Genomic DNA, 12,454 nt, shown 5'->3' with positions numbered 1-12,454 from the left:
TAGCTGATTTCAGCCTTCTTTGAGGCCATTTTTCGCCCTCTGTAGGCTTCCCTGAAGCCTCCAGAGTACAAAAAACCGGCCCTACGGGCAAACCAGAAGTTCAGGAATGGATTTCCGGTTTGCTCATAGGGTCGGTTTTAGCTTTCTGAAGCATTCAGGAGCCCTCAGGAGGCTTCCCTGAAGGCTACGGAGGACAAAAAAATGACCCTACGACAGAGGTGGGTTCCTACCAGTTCGCACCTATTCAGTAGAACCAGTTCATCAAATCTACCGAACCAGTTAGAAGAGGTTCCACCAGTGGACCCCGAAAGCAGGCCACACCTACAGAAGAGGTTCCAAAAAATTTTGAAACCCACCATTGCCCTACGAGCAAACCAGAAGTCCAGGTTGGGCCAGTTTTTCGTGCTCCAGAGGCTTCAGGGAAGTACCTGAAGCATCCGGAGGCCCTCTGGGAGGAGCAGAATAGGCTGTTTTTTGCCCTCCCCAGGCTCCTTTAAAGCCTCTGGAGCCTGGGGAGGGCGAAAAAAGCACACCGAAAATGGGGAGGAGCACTGGTCGTGCACACATGTACACTGTGGTCATGCGTATAGCATTATGGGTGTGGCACACACGTGCACGACACCCCCGTGGTCCCCCCTCTTTTGGCATGCGAGCCAAAAAAGGTTCACCATCACTGCTCTTTGCACTGTGAAGTCTGAGCAGGATTCTAGTCTTGGAAAAGACTATGTACCAACAGAAAGAATTTTATGGCGTTTAGAAAGGAGCAATAAAAACACCCAAGCCCACGTGCATTGGGTACTAAAGTTTGTTTACTTATTGTATAGAAATATAGAAAAGAACAATGTATGTTTAGGCCTGCTGAAACAAAGTTGCATTGTGCAAAAATAACCCCTGATGTCCGGAACATTTGACTTTTTCCACATACTGCAGAACAGCATGTGTAGAACTACTAATTTATATATTTGGGAAAGGGATTAAATTCTCAAATTGTAGTAACAAAGGTTATATGGACATTCCCTTGCCAAGTAAATCAAATGTGTGTACACACACACACTGTAGTCAATAAACGGCAAAGGCCTTGAAGGACAGAGGGAAGATCCACTACTGAGTTAATGGTCAGGTAAATGAAACTTGAACCCAAGTCAAAAAAATTGTTTGCAAAAATGCCTCAGACAGCAGCACAAACATGGAGAGAGAGAGGGAGGGAGGGAGGGAGGGACCCCTAATTGTGATGAAACTAAATAGGGGAAGGAAAGGAAACACAGTCAGTGTTTGTGAGTTTCTGTTACTAGAGCTATTCCAATGAAAGTACTATAGCCTACCTTACAGGATTGGTACACACCACAGACTTTAAACAATAAAAACTGCATTCTTAGAAGAATCTACTCTTGACTATACTAAAAATAAATATGGGACTAAGAAATTTCAGATAGTTTATGACTGAAGAAATAAGGAATGATATAATCTGTTTAGAGTTAGCCTAGCAAACAGGACTTAAAGCTCAAATGAAAGATGATACTAACTTTTTTAAAGTTTATTTTAGAATATCTTTGTTAAAGATTTATACCCTGAATTGGTTCTGGGAAGTCGGGGGGGGGGGGGAGAAGGTTGGGGGGTTGGGGGGTTGGGGGGGTAGGGGGGGGGAGGTAAAAGTTTTTCAAAAATTTTCAATAAAAAAACTTTGGAACTTTGTGGACTTCAACTCCCAGAATTCCCAAGCCAGCCATGCTGGCTGGGGAATTCTGGGAGTTGAAGTCCATAAGTGTTAAAGTTCCCAAGTTTGGACACCCATGATCTAGCCTTCAAAAAAAAAAACAACGAATCTACTCTTGCCAGAGTAATGTGCCTACTGAGATAAGCGAGTGGCATATAGGAAGCCATATATACTCATATATGAGTATATATGGTTCATTGCTCGGGTGCAGAAACAATGCAAAGTAGTTTTTTTTTTTTTTTTTTTGCAATTGCCACCATAACGACATGCAAGTTGCTTCGCACATACTCATCATGCCACTTTCACACAGCTAACCTAAAATATTTTGTCAGAAGAGAAGATGTAATTTCTTCCCCGTTTTCCTTCACAGAAGCAAACTGGACAGGTCATTCAACTTTATAACAGACCTGTTCATACAGTATTTCCCACATTTTCATTTGCCTGAACAATTTACTCAGAAGGATTGTAAAATGTGTGTCCTCCAGATGTTTAATTACTTTTGAGATTACATTCAAAATGCATCATTTTTATGCTAAAACCTTCCAGAAAATGCTTTCTGGATCTTCTTGCACAAGGCCAGTGATTCCTTTATGCAGTCCTGCAGAGGAAATTACCACTGCAATTCATTTTATTTGTGGCTGTTTATTCTTTCAGTAATAGTCATTTTTAAAGGGATACCAAGACAGATGGCCTTCGTCTTTTTCCCTTTGACCCAAGAATCCTGGATTAGCATAATTTGGCCTTGACTTTTATACTCTTCCTGAAATATCCCAAAGTATGTGCTCTATGCTTAACTGAATTTAATAGAACATGACATATCTGACACTCACCAGGCTATCTCACCTTCTGAGTCTATTTAGTAATGCAGATTGCTTTCATTTTGAAACAGCTCTTTATGTCATAAAGGGTGAATGTGCTCAAGAAAGTCAGTGGAGCAAGTTACATAAATGAAATGGAGATGTCTGTTTTGGTCTTGAATGCAGAAAAAGTCAAAGGAAGCATTAAAAGCCAAAACAATTTGTCAAGAATCTGAATTGCATCCCATTTGTTTCTAAAAGAAGGAAAACATTCTGCCTCTTAACATGTTTTGAAACTCTTTTTTACGGCATGTTTTTATTTTTATTCAAAGTTAAGTATTAGTGTGTGTAACGTTTGCTTATGTTACATGTCACCATGCTATACCTGTAATATCATTACCATAGACTCAGTGGTGGGATTCAATTTTTTTACTACAGGTTCTATGGGCGTGGCTTGGTGGGCATGGCAGGGGAAGGATACTGTAAAATCTCCATTCCCTCCAAAGTCCAGGGGAAGGTTACTGAAAAATTCCCATTTCCTCCAGATCAACTGGGACTCGGGAGGCAGAGAATAGATGGGGACAGGGATAGTCAGAAGTGGTATTTCTCAGTTTTTCAAACTACTCAAAATTTCTGCTACAGGTTCTCCAGAACTGGTCAGAACATGCTGAATATCAATTTATCTGTACTATATGGTTATGGTTATGGTTGTGGTTTATTAAACTTGTATGCCGCCCTATTCCCAGAAGGGACTCAGGGTGGCTAACAAACTCATAGGGAAGGGGGGTAACACAACGAAAGCAAAACAAGACAAACAATTACAAAAAACATATTAAAACTCCGCAACAGGCGCACCAATTCGAGTGGGGCTGGGAACTCATCAGCCCCAGGCCTGCCGGAACAGCCAGCTCTTAACGGCTTTGCGGAAAGCCAGAAGGGTGGTGAGGGTCCGAATCTCCACGGGGAGATCATTCCAGAGGGCCAGAGCAGCCACAGAGAAGGCCCTCCCCCAGGGGGGGTCGACCGTCGACACTGGCTAGCTGATGGAACCCGGAGGAGGCCTAATCTGTGGGATCTAATTGGTCGTAGGGAGGTAATTGGCAGGAGGCGGTCTCTCAAGTACCCAGGTCCGATATCATGTAGGGCTTTAAAAGTAACGACTAGCACCTTGAAACGCACCCGGAGTCCAATAGGCAGCCAATGCAGCTCGCGGAGGATAGGTGTAACATGGGTGTAGTGAGGTGCACCCACGATCGCTCGCGCGGCTGCATTCTGGACAAGCTGAAGTCTCCGAATGTTCTTCAAGGGCTGCCCCATGTAGAGCATATAAAACATAAACACCAATGGGAGAAGAGATTTGAGACACATCTTTTCCCAAATTATGTTTTCAATGTTCTCTGATATTTTAAGGTGGTACCATCAGAATGTGGGAGAGAAAATAAAGAAAATCAATATCAGAGATACCCTAGATATTCCACAATATAATACTATTCTTGTCAATATCTTCCCTTGTACATGCAGTATATATGGTATTTTATACTGCAGGCCTTTTCACAGGCCTTTTCACACGTAGGTAGGGTCATTTCAAAAAGGGGAGAGGGAATCAGAAGGTCAAGAAAGAAACAACAAATGAAGAATGCAAATAACCTTTGAAAAATGACAGGTAACCTCTGTCGTTTCCGACTCCCATCAAACAGAATTTCAGCTGAACTGAAGTCATTTATAAATAAAAGGCCACCTCTAGGTCCAACTTAGTTCATGATCACAAATGTACCCTGGCACTCAAGGTTACATGTGCAGTCAGCTGAGATTTACAAATATCTAGAGCTGTGTTTTACACAGAAAGAGAAGGATATATTGGCGCTCAAAAATGTATTTACAAAGTCTAGAATTTCAAACATTTTGCAGACCATCAAAGTTTGGTGACTTCATAAAGTTGAATTAGAATAAGTAACACTTCTTTTTTCCTAGCTGATTATGAAAGATTTGTGTTACTAGTATTTTTGAACAAAATTGAAACTCTAGAATTAAACTACGTGAGGAAAACGTATTATATAAATAGCCTTGCTTTTGGCAATGAAATACACTTTCTTAAAATATACAGTTTTATTTCAATATTGAACCTATCCTGTATGAGCTTAGCCACTGCTGAATGTTTAACCCTCCTGTAATGAAATGTGAAATTATCTCCTACAGAAGTTCATTCAGAAAAGAACCAAATGATCACTCATACTTCTTATTTTGGTTATTGGACTGGTCCTAACGTGCTAGCATCAATAGGCCTATATAATTTCTTTTGTTTGTAATACTTCCTTAAAGAATGGAGTATAGAGTTATGTGATACAGAAATATTCTTGCCTCATTTTGTATTGACAAGATAAAGTAAATGACAGGTGTAAGTAAGCAATAAAACATAGTATCAAGCTTCAAATGGAGTTTTTGCTGTTGCAACTATTATTACTTCTCAGCTTGCCAACAACATATGGGGGGAGGGAAGGGGGAGACAGAACTAAGCTCCAAACATCAAGATGGCAGCCATGGGAACCAAGGACATTTCGGCATGTATTTACCAGAGTCAACAAAAAAACCTTTCTCACAACAATATCAGAAGTCTTCATTGGACAATGTGACCTGGTCTAAAGGCGAATTTTAACTATATGGCTTGTGTGGGAAATAGTTAGATCAGGTTTTTCCCTTATCTTTGCCAATACGATGAACTCAATACAGTTTTGCATTAAGAGATTGCTCTTTTTGCTTTGGTTGGGTTCATCAGTCGGAATGTTAACATATACAGTAGACATGGAAACTATTCTAGTATACACGTCCTAGGTACACATGCAAAGAAGAAACATATGAAATATTTGGACCATGGGAAGTTGCTTTGCAGATGCCTATTCCAGGGTCTATCTACTATCATCCTTGGGGATTTCTGACAGGCAGAAGGGACGTAAGGAAATCTTTTTACTATATATGGTGTTACTTCTGTTTCATTTAATGAAATCCCTTCACAGATATGCTTATTGTCTTTGAATCTGTTGCCTAACGTCTTGTTAGGGTACATAATACAACCCTTTTACAGTTTCATATTACACAAAATAATGTTTTATATTATTATTTCTTACTAGACTCCGCCATGGAGGGTGTGACAGATAAGCCAATCATAGACTGCTGTGCCTGTGGAACTGCTAAATATAGGCTTACCTTTTATGGAAACTGGTCAGAGAAATCACATCCAAAAGATTATCCACGTGAGTATTCTTTTTTTTTTATTTCATGCTTTAGATGACCCTATATAGTTTTTCAAAGGACTTTTTGTATTCAGGTTTTACGCATGCACAGAAAAGCAGCCGAGCTTTCATATCCAAATGTAAAATGTATGGATCATGAGGTTTCAACTGCTTTCTAGTGTTATCCTACAGGAAAAATGCTAAGATAAAATACAGTTTCAAAGCATTGAACATGTAGGATTTCAGCTCTAATCGGATGTTTATTTAACAATATGGCACTCTGTTGCATTCATGCTCTAGGCTGTTATTTTCAGTGATCAGTATTTTATATATTCATTTAATTTAATATAATCCTGATACTTAATGGGAAAAAAGTCAGCCATTATTTGATTGCAGCTCCCCGTATTAGAGGTCCTAGGGTTTTACCTTTTTTTTTTCTAGTTCTGTTATTGGATTTTACTTTTAGATCTTTAAATAATACCTTCATATCAGTGACAATGAAACCAATCAAGTGACCTGAAATTTTGAGTCACTTTCAGGTTTGCTTTAATAAAGATTATACAATGGGCAACATATTATTAAAGGCTTTGTCCGTATTTTTATTCTTTAATATTGCTTTGTTCCAATGCAACAAGCTAAAGTTCATGCAGCCAGAATGTTGTCTATATATCAAATGTTATTGATATCAGCTTCATAGATTTTTGTCTCAACTTTATTAAGTTGAAGACTGCCCAATTCAGATATAGAGCTGGGTGTGTTAATAAAGGAGTTTATATTGACACATTAAAATTTGTGCTTTGAATTTGTGACTGAAATTGAAACCGTAGAGCAGTGGTTCGGGACCCCTTTGGGGATCGAACGATCTTTTTGGAAAACACATATTTTCAATGGTCTTAGGAACCGAGACACCAATTTTATGGTTGGGGGTCACGACAACATGAGGAACTGTATTAAAGGGTCATGGCATTGGGAAGGTTGAGAACCACTGCCATAGAGCAAATGCAAAGACTAACTTTTCCTATAGCTATATGGAGATTTTCAGTCATCCAGGTCATGGTTGTCCCAAAGGTGCTTTTTTGGGGAGGCAACTGGACTTCCTTGTTTTTTTCTTTGAAGACAGGTTTTCCTATTGCTAAGATTCTATAGTGCAGGGATCCCCAAGTCCTAGGCTGTGACCCATTACCAGCCCTTTAGCCTTTCGAAACTGGGCTGTGAAACTGGCAGGCATCCGAGCACCTGCATCTCCATTTGTGCAAGCAGTTGACACACGTGCCAGCCACTCATGCAAACAGAGTTTCACCTGGACCTGCTTTTCCACTGCATGTGGGGAGCCACCACCACCCCAGCTGTCCTCAAAGTTGAAAAGATTGGGGAACTCTGCTATAGTGATTGTTGATGTGAGACGTATTTGATATAAATTTATTGGTAAACTAAAAATAAAGTTCTTTTGTTATTTGTAAACATTTTTCTGAATAATCTAAGTTCTGTTTCTTGCTTCTTCAGCTAATTAATAGTTGCAAGTATCTTTTTAGCTTAAATGAGATTAAGTCTTATGTCAGCTTCTGATAAGATGGGCAGCAAATAAATTACATAAACAAAAATAAATAAGTCTCCTTTTTAGTTATTATTTCAACCTGGCCATGGGACTGTCACTAGGAGAATGTATTAAAATATATATTAAATAGTATAAAATGACCTATACATCTAGTATTTGTTACCTAATATGACCCAGAAATGTTTGCAACTCAGTTTCAGTGTGCATGGAAAAGTGGTTTGTTGGCTAGCCAAAGTGAAAAATATGGATACGGAGAAGAGAACAGGCACACTTATTGTGGGGCATGCGGCTTGCAGGAATATTTTCATTCAATAGCTGGGGCTAATATTACATAGTTAAAAGAATGGTGAGTTTAAATCGAGGATGCATTAATTGAAAATTCCTGCATTAGAGTAATATTTTTATAGTCCATTTTATCTCAGGAGGATATTGTCTTTTTAATCTTACCCAGTTAGTTGATCCAGACTCTAAGAGCCTTGGACCCCAGACAAATGGTTTATTTAGATCTCCGTGTGAGAGTTTGGAAGATATTTTATTTTGTAAAAACAAATATATGAAAGTGTTATGTGAGCGCTTTTTATATTCTATTCTATTACTATACTGTATACTATCACTATTCAATTGCTGTTATTATGACAATGTTTGTATTACTATGTTATCACTGTTCAATATGCAATGCCCTCTTCAATTTTAATTTTTCCCTTCTCAAAGGGTGTAGCAAATTCTGTGGAGCAGAGTTCTACTCTGGAATAGACCCATGATGGAAAACCTATGGCACTCTCTATGGGCATGCATGCTGGCCAGCTGGTCTTCACATGAGGCAGAAAATGGCTTGAAAACCGCCTGAAAAATCCCCCCCCCCCAGGCCATTTTTCAGGCCATTTTCAGGCTGTTTTTCGGACCATTTTCAGGCTGTTTTTGGATCAAAAGTGACCCCCCCCCAAAAAAAACAGCCTGAAAATGGCCCAAAAAACAGCCTGAAACAGTCAAAACCAACCAAAAAACAGGCATGTGTGCACCGGGCAGCTGGTCTTCAGGTTTCTAGCACTCTGGTGTGTGCGCATGCACACATGTTCCAATTTGGGCAGTCGGTGCTGAAAAGGTTTGCCATCACTGCTCTATACACTTGTATTTTGATATTCTATACATATTGTTTAAGTACTATAGAAAAATTTGGTGCAGTGGTAGCAGTAGCAGTAGCAGTTAGACTTATATACCGCTTCATAGGGCTTTCAGCCCTCTCTAAGCGGTTTACAGAGTCAGCATATTGCCCCCACAGTCTGGGTCCTCATTTCACCCACCTCGGAAGGATGGAAGGCTGAGTCAACCTTGAGCCGGTGGGATTTGAACCACTGAACTGCAGATAACAGTCAGCTGAAGTGGCCTGCAGTACTGCACCCTAACCACTGCGCCACCTCGGCTCTTAAGGCATCTAGAAACTTGGTTAAGGCATCAGTCTAGAAACTGGGAGACTATGAGTTTTAGTCGTGCTTTAGGCACAAAATCAGCTGGGTGACCACGGGCCAATCACTTTCTCTCCTCCCTAGGAAGAAGGCAATGTCAATCCACTTCCAAAAACCTTGACAGAAAAACAGCAGGGATTAATTCAGATAGTCACTGGAACTCAAAAATCTGGATCCAGTCACAAAACAAAACAAACCACAGCCAAAGTCTTGGTTACTGTAATTTTGTACAATCCATGTTCCATTTAACAATTCTATTTTACCTGATTCTTTCCTCACCCATCATTCCAATTTCCTTAAAAAATGAATAATTTAAAGTCACCTTTCTCTTTTTCAAACAGGAAACACATCTCCACACGAAAGCACTGACTGTAGTAATCAGCCATTTACTTCAATAATAACCTTTTATGAATAGGTCTTTTAAAACCAATGTCTCATTTGACCAATGTATACTATCATTCTTAACAATGTGCTACATATTCATGACAGTGCTACTGAGACAAACTCTTTGATTGTGGTGTAAATTATATCATTTGCAACTACCTTCATTTTTTTTCTAAACAAAACTCTATTATCATTGTTAACAACAAAAGAATGTGGAATAACTTGTGTTTTGCTATTGTTGCTTCATTATTCCAGCAGTTATCATTAGGCATTCTCATTTTGTCATCGACATTCAATTATAGTAACAGTTTTGCCCTTCAGTTATAATACATTTTCTTCTTACCTGCTATTTCTTTGTTCATTTGAATATGGGGTGCAACATTGCTAGCCATAGTCATTGCTAATTATATGCAGTCTAGTAAAACTTCACTTTTGAAAAACAGCTCTGCAGGAAAGTGCTACTGTTCCAAAATTACTGATTTCTTACAGAATTAAATCTAATGGAGTTAATGTTGAGGATATAAATCAAAACAATGCACTTAAATTTTTATTCCCTATTTTTACTAACATAGGAAAAATATGTTTTTTTACTTTGGTATTGATAGGAAGAGTGCCTTTCTGCTTATTTTTTTTGTCATAGCATTATTTCAAATAATTGTGTTAAAGTTTATAAAATGAATATATAATATACAAAATAAATTAATACAATATTAAAAATTACAATGCAATTAATTCTCAATGAAACAATAAATCTACTTTCAAAATCTAAAATCTGGAACAATTAACTCAACTAGACAAGGTAATATAAGGTAATATGAGTAAAAGGCAACATAAGAATCTTAATTTTTAATTATACACATACATGCATGTGGACATCATTTTAAAATGTTTGATTTCCACTAGCTTCCATGAACTGACAAAGCATAAGGACTTCACTGATGTCCTTAACTCATCACACCAAAGAAATAGTCCTTCCATTAAAGCAAGGCCTAAAGCTATTTTAGCTCCTTTATAAATTGCATTAATTTAGACTTTAATTGAAGGGTCAAAGGCAGTTGATTTCACAAAACAAGAACCAGAGACATAAACACCCAAAGACAAAATGTTATTCTAGTAAATGAAACAAACTAGATCAGGTTACTTGGTGAAGCATATAATGAGAATGAAGGATAATGAGGATAATGAAGAATACAGTATCTATAGGGGGAGCTTGGAAAATGGTAATGTGACTAGATTGAAAGTCTGCAGAGAAGTATTGCCAAAAGAGAAATTCGACAGAAGGGAAACATCACAAAGTGTCCTAACAGACATCTTTTGGATTGAATAAAGGCAAAAAGTAGTGTATAACTGACAAACTGCTACCTTAGTCCAGAAATGAAAATAATCAGCTTTATAGTCTCATGGCTACAGGATGTTCAGGAAAACAATAACAGCAGCAGCAGCAACATGTCTTACCCATATTTAAGGTGTGCAATGACATCCAAGCCAAAACACCTGCAAGGCAATCTAACAAAATGTGTTATACTTCTACTTATAATGACTGATGGTTAAAAAAATATTGATTGATTGAGATTGGATTACACTGCATCATCTAAAAGATAGAGGGAGGCCTATACCTGTGTGGAATTTATATAACTGTTATACAGAGTCCAACAATGTGAAATTAAGGATCCAAAAGAAATTGTACTGATGATAAATTAAACAATAAAAAATATAAGAAACCATAAGAATAAAAGAAGAGAAGAAGAAACCATTCTAATCAAATAAAAATATGTAATCAAGAACAACACTAGTTACCTTGTTTTAGGTAGTGAAATGTTTGCAAAAAGTGACTAAGCTCAGAGATCATCAAGGACCAATAGCTTACCAATCAATAGCTTACCAATAAAGGAGAATATTTGTAGCTCAGGATTGATAATATATGTTCAATATACAACAGTTTTGACTGATTAAAGTTAGTTATAGTTTTATTTCATCCAGTGGGACTCTTCCAATACTTTTTCTGTATCTGGATTTGCATTGCACATACTGATTAAGTCACGAAAAACAGATTCTTAGGGGGTAGCACCTGGCTACAACAGGAGCCAAAAAGTGAAGATTTGATGGTAGTGCTAAAGGAAATGTTCAGGGCTTCTGCCAACTTTAGTATCTTTCCAGTTTTAATATCTGACAACAAGAAGACACAAGCTGGGAAAAGGATGTTGGAGAAATTTGATTTTCTGGCTGGGAGATGACATTTCAAAGCACCAGACGGTGTGGTGATATATCCCGCAAAGAAAACTGGATAATAAAGTAGTCCAGATGGCATTGTTGGAAAAAATTACAAAATCATAAAGGCAGACAAGATCCAGGATATGGCCTTTTCTCAATTTGGGTATTCAAGAAGAATTAAGTGAAAAGGTGCCAGGAAATTTCCGATGTTAATATGGCTTGTAGTCCCATGTCTGGGATTTTAAAGTTTCTCCAATCGGAGTGTGGGTACAACCTGAATGAGAAAGCCTTGTGATTATGATAATCAGAATAATTATTTACCTCAGGTGGAGATAAATCAATTCAATTGGACATCTAAAGAAAATTTTAAGTGAATGATCAATAATATGAATAAAATACAGATGGAAAAGTCAATTTTATTCAAAGAGCCTAACTTGTTCTATGTAATAATAAGCAGTAGACAAAGCAATTGCCATGGTATCTTCACAATTTAGCTAGGTTTCAATTATTGTTTATAACACAATAGAATAGTCAATTAAACATTAGACAGGAAATTAGCTTTCCTGCTTAGCAAGTGTGGATGCCATAGAACACAGCTATAAGGAAACTTATTTACAATGTTTCTAATGCAGGGAATCTGACTTTCATGTTAAATAGACTATTACTAGCAGGGAACTCTTTTTATCAAGCTTAGTCAAGATATCTTCAAAATATGGAGGTCATAGCAACAACCAACTATAAAACTGTATTGAATTTAAATTATGCTTTTGATTGTTATGAAAAAAATAGTTATTATATAATATTCTCAAGTCTTAAACAATCATAACAGAACAAACAGTAACACTGAGTTATATATCTCATTCTATCATGACAGCCATTTCTAAGAATGTACACAAACATCTCAAAATTCTATATGTGCCCAATAGCCACAATGCTTAGCTCCCTGTATTAAAAATAATAAATCATAGAGCCTTATCTCCTTGGTTAATTTGTTTTCGAAGGAGGCAAATGGACCCAATGATGTCATTCCTTGCTAAACCATAATATGACTTAGGCCAATTGGTGAATTAAATGGGACTGACTTTGACATGGGACTGTATTGA

At 37.7% G+C, this 12,454-nt stretch overlaps 1 protein-coding gene across 1 annotated transcript in view; it reads left to right on the top strand.

Moving 5' to 3' along the window:
- Window positions 1-12,454, top strand: part of LOC116518963 (spondin-1) — a 340,455-nt gene that overhangs the window by 114,596 nt on the left and 213,405 nt on the right. Inside the window, exon 5 of the mRNA XM_032232542.1 lies at window positions 5,637-5,759. Within this exon, the coding sequence (XP_032088433.1) occupies window positions 5,637-5,759 (123 nt within the window). The remainder of the gene's footprint in view (window positions 1-5,636; window positions 5,760-12,454) is intronic.

This window comes from Thamnophis elegans, chromosome 1 (assembly GCF_009769535.1).
Source record: "Thamnophis elegans isolate rThaEle1 chromosome 1, rThaEle1.pri, whole genome shotgun sequence".
NCBI lineage: Eukaryota > Metazoa > Chordata > Lepidosauria > Squamata > Colubridae > Thamnophis > Thamnophis elegans.
This window is presented reverse-complemented; position numbering and strand designations above follow the sequence as displayed.